At 37.4% G+C, this 18,731-nt stretch overlaps 1 protein-coding gene and 1 long non-coding RNA gene across 2 annotated transcripts in view; one reads left to right on the forward strand and one right to left on the reverse strand.

Annotated features, from left to right (window-relative positions):
* Positions 1–18,731, forward strand: part of LOC119469030 — a 123,690-nt gene that overhangs the window by 96,963 nt on the left and 7,996 nt on the right. The window lies entirely within an intron of this gene.
* The window catches only part of NAMPT (nicotinamide phosphoribosyltransferase), a 39,324-nt gene continuing 29,114 nt past the window's right edge, over positions 8,522–18,731 (reverse strand). The window contains exons 9-11 of the mRNA XM_017515439.1: positions 14,852–14,992; positions 13,523–13,657; positions 8,522–11,415 (exon numbers count right to left, since the gene is read on the reverse strand). Coding sequence (XP_017370928.1) covers positions 11,305–11,415; positions 13,523–13,657; positions 14,852–14,992 — 387 coding nt within the window. The 3' untranslated portion in view covers positions 8,522–11,304. The remainder of the gene's footprint in view (positions 11,416–13,522; positions 13,658–14,851; positions 14,993–18,731) is intronic.

The following is an 18,731-nucleotide window of genomic DNA, read 5'->3' on the forward strand; positions in this document are numbered from 1 at the left end:
AAAACAAACAAAAATTGTGGTCTGGAGGATGAGAGCTTTTGTTGAGGGAATTCTAAATGCTTGAAATTCAGGCCTTCAGTAAATTCCTGAAGACAGTTTCATGCTGCTTGCAGCAGTTTTGAAGGCCTGTCAGGAGAATAATTTATTTGGATCTTTTCTGGGGAAAGCGGATGGAAGTGTTAGTCCAGAATTCCTCACAAGGTGCAGATGACTGAGAGCTGCTTGAATCATTGGTCAGTTCCCAGTGATCACTTTTGGCCGTAAAAACACCAGCATTTGGCTCCATTAATAAGGAGGCGGAGGTATGGCGTGGAAGCAGGCGGAGAATGATATGTAGCTTGACAGTGGTAGTGGCAAGAGGTAGAAGGGAGACTGTAGGTTTATGAAACTTCCTCTGCTCAACACATAACTGCTGAGTGCCCACCATGGACCAGGCCTGTGCTCAAGCCCTGGGAATACACAGTTGAATAGGTCAGGCATTCTTCCTGCCCTCACAGTGTTTAGTGGTAGAAACCAATAAGGACCTGCCAAATAAATAATTTTATCCAGTGAGTTAAATTTTTTGCCTATCAAGATTTTAGGTCAGGTGCAGTGGCTCACACCTGTAATCCCAGCACTTTGGGAGGCCAAGGCAGGTGCATCACCTGAGGTCAGGAGTTTGAGACCAGCGTGGCCAACATGGTGAAACTCCATCTCTACTAAAAATACAAAAATTAGCCTGGAGTGGTGGCATGTGCTTGTAATCCCAGCTACCTTGGGAGGCTGAGGCAGGAGAATAGCTGGAACTCAGGAGGTGGAGGTTGCAGTGAGCCGAGATGGCACCATTGTACTGCAGCCTGGGCAACGGAGAGATATTCCATCTCAAAAAAGAAAAAAGAAAAAGATTTTAAGTGTCCTTGGGCATGATATGGAATTACAATATGCTTTTAAACTACTTGTGCTATATATCATTGTTTTATTCCCTGCTCCTAGTTTAAAAACTAGTTGAGAAAGAATGAGGCATTTCTCTCTCTTCTACATACACACCTATGGATACACCCATACATACACAGTCATACATATACATACACATACTCTCACACAAATGCTAAATTCAACTGCTTTTTGGTTCTGTGGCCCTCTGTTTTTTCAGTGGGCCAGTGGTCCTCAATAGCAGAAAGCTCTCCTTGCTCACTCCAGGATTGGAAAACCCCCCTCATTTCCGGGAGTCCTGGACACCCCAATGTCTGACTTACAAGACAAAATTTATGGTTTTGTTTATAGAAAATGCTTGGTGTCATTTTTTGATAATAAAATACATGCATATTGTAAAGTGTTTGGACAGGTTAATGAATTTGCAGAGCCTGGAAATGATTTACACATGTGTCCTTTTCCCAGAGCTAAGTCATTCTCCTTTTTGCCCCTGCAGGAAAAATACAGAGACCTTTCCTTCACCAGGCAGGCTAGGGTGATGACAAGTTGTATAAACCTCACAGAGCCATTCTTGGCTATCCGTTGTGCCTTGCTAAGCAGAAGGGAGAACACTACTAATGAAGTTTAGAATGGTGGTCATATGGTTTAGAAAGCACTTAGGGATGAAGTCGTGTATCCATATTTGGGTAGTGGTTTATATACTGCAGTGGTTGTCTACGGGAGGTGATATGTGTTTAAAAATTCTCTGGTGGTTTATCTGAACTACACAGGTCCTTTGCACAGTCATATATCCTGGTGTCTATCTGATTTTCAGGAGTAAGTGTATGTGGTTCAGAAAAGCCCCACAGGTAATTCTGATCCCCCCTCCCTCTTCCACTTACAGATATAAAAGATAAAGCACCTAAACCCTGATAAAAGATACAGAGAATGGGTGTGAAAAATATAAAAACTGGAACACTCCACAGCAGGTGCTATTTCTCAGAATGTATCTTTCCCTGCACTGAACAGTTCTCTGACAGTTCTAAATGTGACATCCTGTGCAGCATTATGATCTGAGGGCAGACAGAGAGCTCTTTGCCCAAGGCACACATTATCCCAAAAGCTTGGTAAATAAAGCCACAGCACAGTGCTGGAATGCTCTGTCCCTTTAGAGTGCCACACGTTGTTGGCACACTGTTCTGGAGCCCAGTGATACAACGCGTTGTTTCAGCCAGCCCTGGTCAGAAACCCTGAGCAAACAAGTCATCTGACTGAAAGGAAAATGAAAGCAATTATTTCCAGTAAATTGCTCATTTAAAAATATTTCCAATGTTTTTGCATCTTGGTTTAGATGTGTCTCTTGTAAGTAGCAAATAAATTTTAAAATTTCTTTTAACTGATTTTATGTGTGATATATGGATCATTTACATTAGGTATACAGAATTTGTGTATCATTATATTTTTTTGGTATTTGTCCTGTTTTTTTGTCTTTCATTTTATTTTCAAGTATTTTAACCATCCCACCACCTTTTCCTGTTAGTTTGAAAGTAACATACTTCATTTCTATGTCTACTAGTGCAATAGGTAAAATTAATCACTTTAACTCCTCCTGATAGTTCATGTCTCAGAACACTTTTTTTTTTTTTTTTTTGAGACGGAGTTTCGCTCTTGTTACCCAGGCTGGAGTGCAATGGCGCGATCTCGGCTCACTGCAACCTCCGCCTCCCGGGTTCAGGCAATTCTCCTGCCTCAGCCTCCTTAGTAGCTGGGATTACAGGCATGTGCCACCATGCCCAGCTATTTTTTTGTATTTTTTTACTAGAGACGGGGTTTCACCATGTTGACCAGGATGGTCTCGATCTCTTGACCTCATGATCCACCCGCCTCGGGCTCCCAAAGTGCTGGGATTACAGGCGTGAGCCACCGCGCCCAGCCCAGAACACTTTTAATTCAATTTATCCTGCTTCTAATAAATGCTATCCTTGTATATTTTAAATGTTGTTTAATTTGAATCCATAAGACATTATTTCACAATGTTTTAGTTTGCTCATACATACTTAATACTTTGCTCTTTATTTCTTCATCCTTTAAAATTCTGTTTAGTGACAGCATGCTAGTGTCAAACTTTCAGGTTGAGGTGATCTGAAAGTGTCTTTATTTCATCCTGTTCATGAGTTTTAGGGAAACAGGCTTCCCTGCTGGCAGTTATTTCTTTTTGGGACATTGCGCTGTCTTCTGGCTCCAACTGTTGCTGTTGAGAGTTGAACAGTCAGTTTCCTTCCTTAGATTACAGTCTTTTTTTTCCCCCTCTGGCTGCTTTTAGGATACTTTCTTTGTTACTTGTGATTTACAGTTTCACTATAATGTGTCTGGACTTAATTTATCTTGCTTGGGATTCACTGAGCTTTAATCTTTAGATTGTTGCTTCTCATCAGTTCAGGTAAATCCATAACCCTTCTCTCTTAAAATATAGCTATGTTCTCTTTCCTCTTCTTCCATTGCTCTGATTTGACATATGAGGCCTTCTCACTGTTTCATGTTGCTTAACTTTCATTCCATTTGCTTTGTGTTGCATTCTGAATTTCTTCTGACCTGCCTTCCAAGTCATTGGTGCCCTTTATAGCTGTCTAATCCGGTTGTTAATTTCAGTTACTGAATTTTTTATTTTCACAAGTTCTATTAATCCCTGTAGCAAATTTGTAAGGCCTTTAAAATTTTTTCCTATTAGCTGCAGATAGATATTTAAGTGTACATTTTTCTTCATCTTTTTTTTTCTTTTTTTTGAGGCAGAGTCTCACTGTGTTCCCCAGGCTGAAGTGCAGTGGCGTAATCTCGGTTCATTGCAACCTCTGCCTCCTGGGTTCAAGTGACTCTCTTGCCTCAGCCTCTCGAGTAGCTGGGATTACAGATGTGCACCACCACATCTGTGGCTAATTTTTGTATTTTTAGTAGAGTCAGGGTCTCACCATGTTAGCAGGTTGGCCTTGAACTCCTGACCTCAAGTGATCCTCCTGCCTTGGCCTCCCAAAATGTTAAGATTACAGGCCACCCAAAGTGTTAAGACCCACAGCACCTGTCCTCATTAAAAAATATATATATATATATATATATATATATATTAAGCACAATGATTTAATGTTTCATAATTTCACTATCTGAACCCTTTGTGAATGATTTTTTTGCTGTCCTCATTCATGGTGTCTTGTTGCCTATGTGATTAGTTATTTTGTAAACTGTTCATTTTCCTTAGAACATTATTTTGTGAATTCTTTGAGGCATAGGATGAAAGTATCCCTTCAGGGAGAATTTGCATTTTCTTCTGTCATGCAGTTAGGGAACTCTGGACTCTGCCAGTCCAGTTTAAGTTTATAGTTTAAGGTTTCTGAAATATGTAGGGGAGGTGGACTGCAAGGGCCAGCTTGCAATGTCCATTTCTTACATTTTTCTTGGTTCGCTCAAGCTAAAGCAACTTTTCTTGGCATTCCTTAGGGGTGTGGGGATAGAGCACCACTGATTCATCCTCATCCTGAAGTGGAACCCTTTGGAGACCTGCTTTTTGGTAGGAGGGGCTTTGATTTCTGTTTATCATGTCCTTTCAGGCACTAAAAAGTGAAGCTCATAGTCCCCAGGTTTGGTAAATACTCTAGGGCAAAAGCACCTTCAATGCTTGGTTACCTCTTGGGGTCCTATTTTCATTTGGATTTGACCTAGCCTGTTTATACTTCTGGAAACAGAATTTTCTAGTTTTAAGAAAGAGAATCTTCTAGTTATAAAAATACAGAGAAAGTTTTTGTCTAAAGCTTGGTGTTGCTAGTTTGTACAGAAGATTCCTGGGTTTTATTCTTCATCTTCCTTCATCATGTGGCCAGATTTCTTAATTTCACTTCCTAAGCTTGTTTCTCCACCTACCAAAAAAAGGCATTTAAAATAGCCAATAATTTTGGAATCTGCATCAGTGAAGTCTGTAGAATCTTTGAGTGGAATTAAAATTATATTTATGTTGACTTGTTCCAAAAACAAGGTAACTGAAACCTTAAAATTGTTCCAAAAACAATTTAAGGTAATTAAAACCTTAAAATTACTAAGAACAATACTAGAAGTTCAAACAGAGGGAGGAACATTTGCTAGAAACAGCCCTGAAATCTAGTCTCTGCTCTGTAATTAACTGAGAGTTCTCAATGTGGTGCCTGTGAAGTGAACCTCCTCAAATTTTATGCAAATTTGCTTATTCACAAGTGAGAATTTTTCTAATAGGAGAGTCCATAGCTCTCATCAAATTCTCAGAAACCTAAGACCCAAGAAAAGTTATGAACTACTGAACTACATACAAGGTAACCTTAGGCAAATAATTTCTTTATACCATAGCTTTCTAATATATATTCTGATGAAACACCTAAGCTATACTTCATGAATTTAAGAATTAGAAAAGATAAGTAATATGTGAATATACTTTTAAAAAGTCATCCACCTTTTCTAAAAAATTAAAAATGTCAAAAATGTTTCATTTTTTAAAAACACTAACGTTCAGGATACTAGTGTTACAGATAAGTTATCAAAACACCTTTAAAGTGTTTATCTTAATGACATTCATTTACTCGGCAGACATTTCAATGTCTACTATGTGCTGATGGAGATATGGATGAAGGTCTCATATAGGACACTGACCTATGGATCTTAAATGCTAATTTAGAAATACATTCAGCACCTACAGAAGCCAGAGGAAGGGCATGTGAGGTGGGGATGGCAGGTGAGTTGTTCAAGGTCTCTTGGAGGTGTTATCACCTAAAATGAGTTCACCTTAAGGCAATGTCACTTAAAATAAGTACCACCTACAAGGAAGGCATTCCTGGCTGAGGGGTCAGAATACACAAAGGCAGAGAAATGTAGAAAATGGTGTAGAGCATGTGTGCATGTGTGCGTACTAAGGTAAAGCAAGTCAGTGATGCTGGACAGGAAATGAGGAGTGGACATGATACTGGACATACACGCAGCACAGGCCCGATCAGGGAGGGTCAGACTGGATTCTGAGCATCCTGCAGGCTAAAGGAACACTGAGGTACTTTCAGCAGGGGACTCTCACTCTGATTTTGTTAGAATACTCTGGTAGCAGAGTGGAGGGAGGCTGGATTGGAGTTAGAAAAACTAACTGGATAATTTCTGTATTACAAGTTAAGTATCCCTTTCAGAAATGCTTGAGACCAGAAGTGTTTTGGATTTCAGATTTTGGAATATTTGCATTTACTTACTGGCTCAGCATACCTAATTTGAAAATCTGAACTCCAAAATGCTTCAAAGGACATTTCCTTTGAGTGTCATGTAGCCATTCCAGACTTAATTTCATGTTTTGGAGCATTTCAGATTTTGGATCTTGGATGCTCAGCCTGCACTTCAGGAAGAAATTTGAGAGCTTGAAATAAGAGTTGGAGAGAAGACACAGATTACAACCATATTTAGTGGGTAAATCAATAGGATTATGTGGCTGATTAAATGCGTAGGGTAATGGAGAGGGAAGTTTCATGTTGGGGGCTGACTTAGCTGCCAAATTAGCCAGAATCAAAATAAATCAGACTCAAAATAAATATGGTGAGTTCTGGGGGAATATGATGAGCTTGGACTTGTTACATCTGAGTGGAAATGTATTACTGACAGGTACAATGATTTAGGTCTGGGCTGGAGACATAAATGCATGGAGGCTGTAGTAGACAGTTCATAGCTGAGACCACACGAATGGCTGACATCAGCCAAGATGAACATGGAGATAAATGGGATGTGCCAACATTTAAAAGTGTGTGAAGAGACTAAGAAAGAGAAGGGAGAGTCACAGGGATTAGAAAACCCAAAAACATCATAGAAGAAAGAAATAAAGAAATGATTTAGTAGCAGTAGCAAATGCAGGAGAGCCCTCAGATAATACAATAACTAAATTTATTCATTTGGCAATTAGGTGGTCACTGTTTTGTCGAATAAGGGGTGAGAACCAGATGGGAGATGACTGAATGGGAGGTGAGGCAGTAAATGGAGAGAATGTAAATGGGAGAAGGGAGGCTAGAGCTGGTGTTATCAAGGAAGTTCTTTAAAAGGGATGTGAGAAAAAGGAACACATTTGTTAACTGAAGAGGAAGGGCTAGAAAGTGAGGGGCTCAGAGACCTGGAAGAACTCCTCTGGCTAGTCAGAAAGACCTCATCAGAATTAAAATGTGTAGCCAGTTCTAGAGAGTTTGTAAGCAGGATCGTGAATCCATCTTTATAAATATTACAAAATGTGTTCCCTAGTTTATGTCAAAGAAATAACAGCTCAGTAGTCAATTACAGAATTAAAAAAAATACATGAAGCAGGTCAGGATAACTGTGTTCCTAACCAAATTCTGCTGCTAACCATGAAGCATGATGCTTCTCTGGGGTGGACATTCATGACTGTGTTAATAAACCACCTACAAGTGGGATCTGGTCTCTAACTTCAGAGGAAACCAAAGCACACACCAGCTCCCATCTTCTCCTTTCTTCTAGAACAGAAGGCACCCCTACCATTTAAGGCCAATACCTACCAGTGCTTTGGATCCTATCTTTCGCCACCTTCTCTAGAACCCCAGATCATCACTGATCTTTTTGATTTTCAACTCCGCCCTCTTTCCTGGACCTTTTTCAGAGATAAGGATACAACCAGGAGAAAGTACTACTGCCCCATTCTCTTCTCCCTTTTCACGACCCACATTCCAAGAGGTATATAGGGGAGCTTCTTTCAGAAATCATCCTCTTCTACCAGCTGGAAGGGAACGTGTCTAAGGTACTAATTACTTTCAGGTGGCTAAATCCAGTAGCTGCTTTAAATACTTCATCCTATTTGGTCTCTGAGCAGCATTCAACACCTGAGCTGAAAAATGTTTCCTTTGGCTTTTGTGACTTTACTCCTTCTGGTTGGAACTTTCATCTCTTACGCTATGCTTGTCATTCTCCTGGGTCTGCTCACATTCTGTCACTTAACCTTCAAGAGTTACTTACGGTTTAGCTCTAGATTCTCTTTATACTCTGTAGCAGAGATCAGCACACTTCCTGTAAAGGGCCTCACAGTAAATTAGTTTTTGCAACCATAATTTCTCTGTTGCAACTGTGTTGCCACTGTGACATGAAAATAGCCCGATAACTAAATGGGCATGGCTATGTTCCAATAAAATTATTTACAAAAACTGATGGTGGGCTGGATTTGATCCATGGCCTCCGTTTGTCAACTCCTGCTCTATACTCTTCCTATAAAAGTATCCTTTACTGTGTGCTTCCAATGACCTTGTGCTTCCAATGATGTATATCTTGTATACATCAGTCATACCTTGAGGCGCTTCTGTCCGTAAACCTGTATCATCAACTACCTACTTAATACCTACATTTAGATGTCTCAAAGGCATCTCAAGCCTTCACATAGGAATCATGCTCTTTTCTCCCAAATCTGGTGTCCCTCCAGTGTTCTTCCTTAGTAAGAGGCACTGTCATCCATATAGTTGCACAAAGCAGAAAAGAGGAGTCAGCTTTGACACTTCCCCTTCTCTTATCTTCTAATTCTTTGAACTGGAGGAATACCTAGAAAAGGCAGGTCTAGAAATGTCATTACTTGAAGCACACAAATTTAACACTTCACTAATAGGGCTAAACTTTATTTCCATGTTTATTGCATGTTTATAACTTGATGTTGAGTACATATTAGAATAGACTTAACATACAACTTGGGAGAAAAGCTGACACTCTCCACTGAATGAGTTAAAAAGGAATGTAAAACTACAAAATACTTAAGTGTGAGTTCTAAATTATGGCAAACAGAACAATAAATACCTTGCCATTTTTCTAATTTTCCAAGATAGATTTCATTATAAAAATTTTGATAACAATTTAAGAAGGGAAAATAAGGGATACTCATAAAAACAATTCTAATTATAGGGTACAAATAAAAGTCTTAACACAGAAATCCTACCTCCTATTTAAAATATAAATACTTGATGATATAATGAATCAAGGGGGATTAATTAATGTCAATTGAAAATCTAATGACTTAAATTCATAAATGCTATTTGCTTTTGTCTGGAAGAGTCAGGCTGATTTAAAGGGTGACATACAGCAGAATTCTATTTGACATTCATGTTAACCATTTGGTGCTCAGAATGGAGATGGCCAAATACCAAGTGCTAAGTGACAGAATTAATCAGTTCCAAGTGACTAAGAGCCAGCAGAATTAATCTCCATCTCCTGATTTATGCTTCTGAACAAATGGATAGCTTTTTTTCACTGCAAGTTTAAAAATTAAACTCATTCTGAAGCTGCTGAAATTCACAGAATGCAGAGAATACTGTCTGTAGTATAATTTCAATGTTTAAATGGGTTAAATACAAAATTATGGGTGATTATTAAAACTATTATTGGTAATAGCTTTCTTTTGATTGTTTACACGTCCCTTAGCATGTTTTGTGAAGAAATGTATGTTCTTTTTAATACTACTCATCTTTACTCAAATACATTAAAGAATCATTTTAAAATTATTTTCTACCATAGATTACAGAAGACTTACTAAAAGTAATGCTTATTGTTCTCATTAAATGTTTAGGGAATCATCTGGAAAACATATTCTAATACCACTTACAAAAAAATTTAATAAAGATAACTCACTTATTCTAGTGATAAAACATTTTCTCATGTAACTATTTAAACACTTATGGCTTTTCAATTTTTAAAATTTCATATTTAATGTCATGTTAAAACTTTTCTAAATCAGTCTTCCAGTATTAGATTCTTAAATGAGAAAAAATAAAGGACAAAAGAGGAAAATTCCATATCAATTATTTAGCTTCCTCCCTTCCCTAGAAACCAACATTTCCCTTTGAATGCAAGGCACACTCCTTTTCTTAGAACAGAGATCAGGAAACTTTTTGTGTGATTTTGTGTAAAGGGAAGATAATGAACATTTTGGCCTTTGTGAATCATTTGAATTCTATTGCAGCTGTTTACCTTCGGCTGGTGTAGTGGGAAAGCAACCATAGACAATATGCATTTAAAAAAAGTGGAATCCAAGTTTGGCCTTTGGGCCATAGCTGGCCAACCACTGCCTCAGAACAACAGATGTACATATATAAAAGAATCATTTGAAAGAAACTGGTCTCCAGTCAGATGTGATGTCTGATTTAGAATCTAATGGCTAATCACTCCAGCATATTTTGATGTTAAGCACTTTTTGAATTTAGCCAACTTTCTGCTTTTAGTTAAGATTCCTCTATTGAAACACGTGTCATGCTTTTCACTGGAGATAATTTATCTTCATTTAAGAATGTGCTTCAGTATTTGAGGGGATTCAGTTTAAAATTAATAAATGATGTCCATACAATTTAATATTCAATTTAATTTTTTAAAAACTTAATAAAAAATATAACAGAATCAAAACATTTAAAATAAGTATACTCACTACCCACTCCAGCAATTCATTTAAGTCATACCAACTATAGAATATGAAAAATAAATTTAGAAGTGCAATTACTTTAAAATACACTACTTCCACCTTTTGTCATTATTTTACATTTAGGCATATATTCTATAGTGGAAGCAGAAATTCTCTCTAAAAACATTATCTCCTTAAAATCTTGAGGTGCATAATAGAGCCACAGGCAATCTCTGACATATAAAATTGCAGTACAGGCCTTTCAAATTTGGCATTTCACTGGTACAATACAACGACCAAGATATATAGTAACTGTACAGTGCCTAGACATTCCAGTAAGAACCATTATTTTCTTTAATGTAGAATGAATACATATTCTACAAGGGGCAGTGAGGTTAGTAATTCTATTGGGTATGCATGTCCTGACATAATTTTCAAATTGTACAATAACACAAACAACTTTGTTAAGGCCATGTTTTATTTGCTGATTAATGGACAAAAGGCAATGTAATTTATTTTCAAGTATTTTCTTGAAAGTCTGTGCTCATAAAAATCATGAAAAGTTGGAAAGACTGTTAAATCACTGAAACTTTAAATATATCTTACACAATCTTGTTTGTACAAAAATACAAGTTAAATATAAACATAAAGCAATCATGATAATTTTATGCAAATCTGTTTTATGGGATCATCAGTAATATATAAAAGTTTTTCACTTCTGTTATTTGCGAAAAGATCAATACCAGATTGAATAGCTACCTATTGGCAAAGGGCCCTAAAAAGCTTACTTTAGCACTAATCTTTTACATGGTTAAGTGCATTTCCTAATTTGAGATCACCTAAACACTGGAAAAAAAAAATGAAAGGGCAGTATGTCCATAAACCAACAAATAATTTGGCTGTAATGTATCACAGAAGACAAAGAAACCCCACACATCTGTACAATAAACTTTATGTATTACATACACACACGCAACACACACCCAGTCATAAAACAAAGACTAATGAGGTGCTGCTTCCAGTTCAATATTCAGCTGTGCATTTTTTCTTACTTCATCAAATGAATAGCTTTTTGTCACCTTGCCATTCTTGAAGACAGTATGGAGAAGATCCTGCATAAATGGAAATTTCATGATTATATTACATTATTAAGCAAAATACTCGAATCCTGGTTTGATGAATTAGATTAACCAACCAGTCAAATACACAGAGATGCCAATGGTGTTCCAATTTTGAGTTGACTTGATGCAGAAAAAACACTAGTGGAGCAAGGTAGTATCTAAAATGGCATATCACTGAGTTGCCTGGTATGCAGAAATATTTAACTTTTATGAAAAGAAATGACCTATAAATACTCCATTCTTAAACTGGTTTTCTTAAAGGAAAGCCAAGCCTAGCTGACCTTTTTTTTTTCCTCAGTGGAAGGACGATGCTTGGGTGCCTAGGAGAACTATGACTGTCACTGACAATCATTGTGACTGTGCAGCAAAACAGCCTGGTAAACCTTCCTTTGTTCCTGGCCAACAGGCTCAACATTGATGAAACTTAGCAACCTGCACGTTTAATAAATTTGCTAGTCACTCAATTTGGGTCTCAAAAAAAGAAACCCAAAAGCCAATCCCAAAATAGAAACAAACAGGTATTGCGTTCTTGACTAATGCATAGGGTTAAAGACTTCATTTATACTCCAAAAGTCAATGATAAAGGTAATCCACCTCCTCATCCATACCAGAGTAGCAAAGACAGATGACAGAAATTAAATTCCCTTTGGGTCTGGGTAAAGCCACTCCTGTCTCATTAAGGAATTACATGCTTCTGGTTTCTCTCTGAAAAATCCACAGAAGTAATCTCAATTTTCCATGTAGTCTGAAGACTGAGGTGCAGATGGCATTATCTAATATTTTTGTTACTGTGCTGCTTCAAACCACAGTGCTTTTAGCTGTAGCATTTTCTTTCATAAATTTAAATATAAGGGCATGCTAGTTTCTACTCTTAAATTGCCTAGATGATTACAAATTGATGACTATTTCAAATGTTCTAGTACCATTCACATACTCTTAAAATCAGAGTCTTTTAAAAATCACACTTAAGTTTTTACTTTTAGTTTGAAGTGACTTTAGCTCATCTGGGATAAACTAAATCTGCCAAAATCTTAATAGGTACAAAAGTTACACAAAGCTTACTCAAAGAATTGCCGTTTACTCAAAGAATTGCCTAACAGTCTATATAAAGGAATCTAATTCTAAAACTTTGATTTACAAATATATTTTTCATTAACGGTAACAAAAAACATTTCAATTCTGGCTCAAAACCTTAAAAAATATAAAAGTAACATGTAATAAGCAGTAAATGTGATGTAGTATGAAGAATCAAAATAGGAAGTAATAGTGTATTCATGTTTAGTTTCTGTTAAAAGAAACTTTTTTTCAATCCAGTGGCTTGAAAACCAAATATTTTATAACTTGAGTTCATGAATATGAATGTACTTTTGTATGCTAAAGATCATAAGATCATATTAACTACTTTAGCATGCTGTAGATTTTTCTAGTTTGGTTGACTTGAATCAGAAAACTTGGTTAAATCAAGGTTTCACCATTTATTATGTAATCCAGATCACGTCACCGTGTTTTCACATTTCACCCTACTAAGATAACATAGTTTGCTTTTGGATAGTATGTATAAACCTGCGGTCAATCACTATACTTATGAAATATTTCTCCCTAGGTCTACACAGGCCCTGTGTTTATGACCTAGAAACTTGTTTTGTATCTTATTTTGGTAGGCCAGGTCAGCAATTGGGCATTTTATAATAAAACCACTATATCTTCCACAAAAAAATATAAAAACCTCTTTTCTCTCTCTCTGTTTTTTGAGACGGAGTATTGCACTTTCGGCCAGGCTAAAATGCAACGGCGCAATCTTAGCTCACTGCAACCTCCGTCTCCTGGGTTTCCATGATTCTCTTGCCTCAGCCTCTCGAGTAGTTGGGATTACAGGTGCACACCACCATACCCGGCTAATTTTTTGTATTTTTAGTAGAGATCGGGTTTTACTATGTTGGGCAGACTGGTCTCAAACTCCTGACCTTGTCATCTGCCTGCCTTGGCTTCCCAAAGTGCTGGGATTACAGGCATGAGCCACCATGCCCAGCCCCCTTTCTTATTAATTTGGTGAGCCAACCTAGTATTGTTTAAAAAACCAGTCAGCATAGATACATACGTGACCATATTCCTCAAGGTCTCCTTTTCCTTCCTCCAGTGTAACAAAATTCCCTGCTGGTGTCCTATGTAAAGATAGTCGACCCTTTTTGGACCTTTTGTTGGGATCAGCAACTGGGTCTTTGAAGACGTTAATCTGAAATCCAAATTAAGAAAGTTAGGGAAATAGAAGACTAATCATCAGAAATGTCTCAACGCTCCCTTACAAAAAAGCATATACATAATTTACATTTAAGTTTTAAGCACTTAACAGGTATAACTGAACTAACCCACATCTGGCTTTTAGAAACCTTACACCTTAAGCCTATTTTGAAGGATAGTGATTTGTAATAAAGAAAAAGTATAACATCTTGGATAATCCTTTTTGCCACTAAAGAACACCTAATACGCCATTTGTAGGAAGTCTTGTGAGCATTCGAATATGTAACCTTAAGGTAACTCTTTTTATATTACAAACTGCCTTTAAACTGACAGTAAGCATAGCACGTACATGCTGTTGAAAAAAGCCCAGCTATATACCAACTACACCAAACACACACAATCTTGGGAGAGGCAACAAGAATATTACTAAGGTAAAGGCTTTCCTATTTCATAATCTACCCCTCTTTTGGTACTTTACTGTTACCTTGTTATTGTCAGAAGCAAAAGACTTACAGAACCTGAAGAGAGCAGAGTTTTCTGCATCAGAAAGATAGGCAGAAAAGCAATAGAAATAAGTGGAATGGAACAAGCAGCAACGAATGAGTCAATCCCAGAACTCTCCAAAGAAAGATGAAAGACTAAAGCAGGGAATTAACTCAGGTGTTCTCAGGAGTTCTTAGCATCCTTCTGTCTTGGTCCCTTGCTCTACAGTCTCCAGCTCTCAAGACATTAAAAAGTGAGCGGGGTTGTTGTTCAGTTGCCTAGCTCCTCTATGGCTACTGGAACAACTGTGATACAACAATCCAAACCACATATTCCACCTTCCTTAAACAGTTTGGTCAGTGATTACATACTTGCTTGTCTTTAATATATGATGGCTAGGTGAGCTGACATTCCCACTCAAATATTACTTTTTGATTCAAAGGTATAAATGGAGGCAGTGGAAAATGACCTATATTATCTCAAATAATCTTTCTCCTTATTGTTCTTGCTTTTTCCAAATCTCTGTCTCCTTAGGTCTATTATTACCTAATAACTCCCTTCTTTCCTTGTTTCTGAGTTAAGGTCAGTAGTACCCAACAACATATTAACAGTTCAGGGTCACATCAATCTTTGACAATTTGTCAAATTACGTATTCTACCTAGATATATGAGGAAGGTACTAACACAGAAGTAAAAGGTGACATACCCCAAGGCCATTGGTTACAACATAACTACACTTGAAGGAACAATTCAAGAGATCTCTTGTTAACTTCTGTAGCAAAGCTCCACCAGAGCCGAAGGAAACATTTTCAATACTCCACTTTTTTAGTTTCATGCCTTCTACAATCTAGAAGATTAAAACAAAACCAAACAAAACCTAAGTAATTCGGAAAAGAATGGAGATTATTTTCAAAGGACAATATTGGTGAATGAAGCATTCAAGAGCTGTTTTATAACAGTCAATAGATAACAATAGCCCGCATTTTGTTTTTAAAGACCCACCCACCCCCAAAAATTTCATTCATAGTTCCTCAATCTGCATTGCCGTCGCTGTGGTTCTGGTAGGGTTAGGGGAGTGAAGGAAATGAGAGAAAGTAAGAAAAAACTAGTTAGAAACATCTAAGCTTATTTGAGTCAACTTCTCTCATTCACCTCCTTGAGTTATTGCCTAGATGTCAGCAACACAAGCAATGGGAGCCAATGTACGCAACTCTAAGAATGACTGTAATCATCCCTAATAAGTCACAATACATCATGTAATTACACATAATACATAATGGAACACCTAAGACTCAAGATATTGGTGGCAAAAGAGTACAAAATACTTCTATATAAGATCTGATATACCGGTAGAGTCATTTTACTCTGGCTGGTGCTCCAGTGCCAAAAACAAAATTACAGACAGATGCTCTGGGTGTTTAAGATTTATTACTGTATAATTTTTGGGAGAATGAGTAGTTACAAACCAGCTAGAGAGACCTGTATGAACAGTTCTGGCAGCAGCTAAAAGAGTTCTTTCAAGGGACATACAACTTGAAAACTAAAAATTTGTTTCTTACCAATGTCATTTCTATTTCTTTCACCAAAGTCAAGTTATTTACCTACCATCTACTGCCTGATTTAATATATTCAATCACTTTTATGATAGAATGTGGCAAGTGAAGTATGGTAACCATTTATTTCATGAGAACAGTCAAACAGGAAGTAATTGGAAAGACTGGCTCTGTTTTTGTTAAACAGAACTTTCAGAAGTTATTAGAAAATCGTTAACAGCCTTATGTGTATCATTAACACAATGTTACCACATTCTCACCAAATAGTCTCTCAAATCAACTTTTTCCCCTTATTTTCGACACAGCAAAGGAAAAAAAAAAAAAACAACAAAAAAACCCCAAGCAACTTTATTTTTAAACAAACCTACATTTGGAAATGCTACTTTTTTTTTAAATGCCAACCACCTAATTTGAATCAAGATGAATCTAGAAGAATCAAGATAAAAACATACAAAACTTATTTAAAAGTGATTCCTTTAGAATGTACACAAATCTAGTCTCATGTCCTTATTGTATATGAACCTAAAGGTTCCCAAGGCCCGAGTTGAGGTTTTGTGAACAAAGTGAACTTCAATACAGAAGAAATACCAAGAGTAGAACAAGAAGGGGAAATAGGTAGATGGAGGGTAAGGTAAAATACAAAATAGTTTCTGACCTGTCACCTCACTTTAGACATGCTTCAGAAGCAAAAACAAAATGAGGAAATAACAAACAATAGCATCATCTAATATTGTATCACTGTATTTCAGGCCAAATTTCTTTACCAAAAGTTTTAAAATTTAGACAATTTGTAGTTAAAGTGAATTCTGAGTCTGGGAAGAAAAGCATTTTAACACATGTGAGACTTCAAAGAAAGCTTCCTCTTGCCAACTATGAGAATGCAATACTATTTTAATGTTGTAATAAATCACTCCAATACAGGTTTCAATGATATCCAGAATCTGTAACTGAAACACAATAGAAAAAGCCACTTTCTGTTTAGTCCAACCCAAGAGATTTTTATTTTCCTAAATAAGAGGTTTCATTTTGGTACACAGTGCAAAGTCAAAACCTACAGCAGGGTTATACTGTAAACCTCATGGGATGTCACAGTAGCAAAGTTCAAGAGTGAGGGTGACAGTCAAGGACAAAGTAATTGTTCCAAATAAAGCAGATTTTTCATTTTGTCAAAATTACAGCATCTAATTTAGTATATGTACAGAGCAAAAATGCTAAATGAATTTTTTACTGCTTCTAAGACCATATTTTGACCTACCGGCAATGTAAAGAAATTACAAGTATAGATGGTTACAGACATACAACGGTTTGACTTAATAATGGTGCAAAAGTAATTCGCATTCAGCGGAACATCAATAAATTACGTGAAATATTCAACACTTTACTGTAAAATAGGTTTTGTGTTAGATGACTGCTCAACTGCAGGCTAATAAGTGTTCTGAGCACCTGCAGGGTAAGCGAGGCTAAACTACAGAGTCTGGTAGGTGTATTAACTACATTTCCACTTAACAATAGTTTCAACTTGAAAATGGGTTTATTGACATGCAACTCTATCCTAAATTGAGAGGATCATCTGTATTATCCTTTAGGTAGACCAACAGGCCCAGCTTTTTAAAGGTATTTTTCTGGCCAGACATCAGGTGGCTCAGGCCTGTAATCCCAGCACTTTGGGAGACTGAGGCAGGTGGATCACCCGAGGTCAGGAGTTCCAGACCAGCCTGGCTAACGCGGTGAAACCCTGTTTCTGCTAAAAATACAAAAAATTAAACAGGCGTGGTGGTAGGCGCCTGTAATCCCAGCTACTCAGGAGGCTGAGGCAGGAGAATCGTTTGAACTTGGGAGGCAGAGATTACAGTAAGCCGAGATTGCGCCATTGCACTCCAGCTTAGGCAACAAGAGTGAAATTCCATCTCAAAAAAAAGGGTATTTTTGCTTCCTGAGTACATCTGTATAACACAAAACTATTCAATCCTCTAACTGTTCTGTTTAAGTTTCACTAATGCCAAAGAGTATTTATCTCAATATTTAATTCTTGTTTATGTAGTTTTACTACATGTACAGTTTTGAGTTGATTCTCCACTATAAAAATGCACATACAGGCTGGGAATGGTGGCTCATGCATACAATCTAAGCACTTTGGGAGGCTGAGGTGCGAAGATCCCTAAGTCAAGGAGTTTGAGGCTGGCCTGGGAAACGGTGAGACCCCTATCTCTGTAAAACATTAAAAAAAAAAATTAGCCAAGTATGGTGACACACACTTGCAGTCCCAGCTACTCAGGAGGCTGGGAAGTGGGAGGATCACCTGAGCCTGGGAAGTTGAGGCTGCTGTGAGCTGTGATCACACCACTACAGTCAGCCTGGGTAACAGACTGAGTGAGACCCTGTCTTAAAAAGAAAAAAAATTGCACATACATTCCCAAAGTTCACGTAAACAAGGAAAGAAAAGAAAAAAGGAAAATAAAGGAAAGCCAAAGAGCTCTGATTTTGAAAGGAAAGTCTGAATACCTGACTGAAAAACCCAATTTGAATCCAGTTCAACTTGCCTGAATAATTTAAGATCTGGCTGCTAAAACAAGGAAAGGTAGGCACAGCAACGGGCAGGCTAATAGGATTTCTGAAACAGATACAGTACCCTGCCATGTTCTTTCATCTGCAAGGGGGAGTCGGGTATGTGTACCTGCTAAAGCCCTCAAAGGCAGGTATGGGGAACAGAACTTAACTGACACCAAGAGACTATCAGTTCAGCTGAGGTAAGAGGACAATGGCAATTAGGTGTGTGTGTGTGCCAGTTGAGATTTCTATGTGTAAGGTCCTCTCCCTTCTCGCTGCAGACTTTTCTATTTCTTCTTTCTTTTCCACCTGAAAGCCTCTATGTCCAACACTAAATGTCTTAGAAGAGCTAAAGGAATTCCAAATTCTCTTAAGCAAGGCAGTTTCGGAGAGATGGTGGAAAAAAACCTCATCCTTGTTAGTACAAGAGATCTATTCCAGACACCCATACACATCACCGCAGAAATACTGTTTTTTGTACACAAT

This window comes from Cebus imitator, unplaced genomic scaffold, assembly GCF_001604975.1.
Source record: "Cebus imitator isolate Cc_AM_T3 unplaced genomic scaffold, Cebus_imitator-1.0 Scaffold550, whole genome shotgun sequence".
Classification (NCBI taxonomy): Eukaryota; Metazoa; Chordata; class Mammalia; order Primates; family Cebidae; genus Cebus; species Cebus imitator.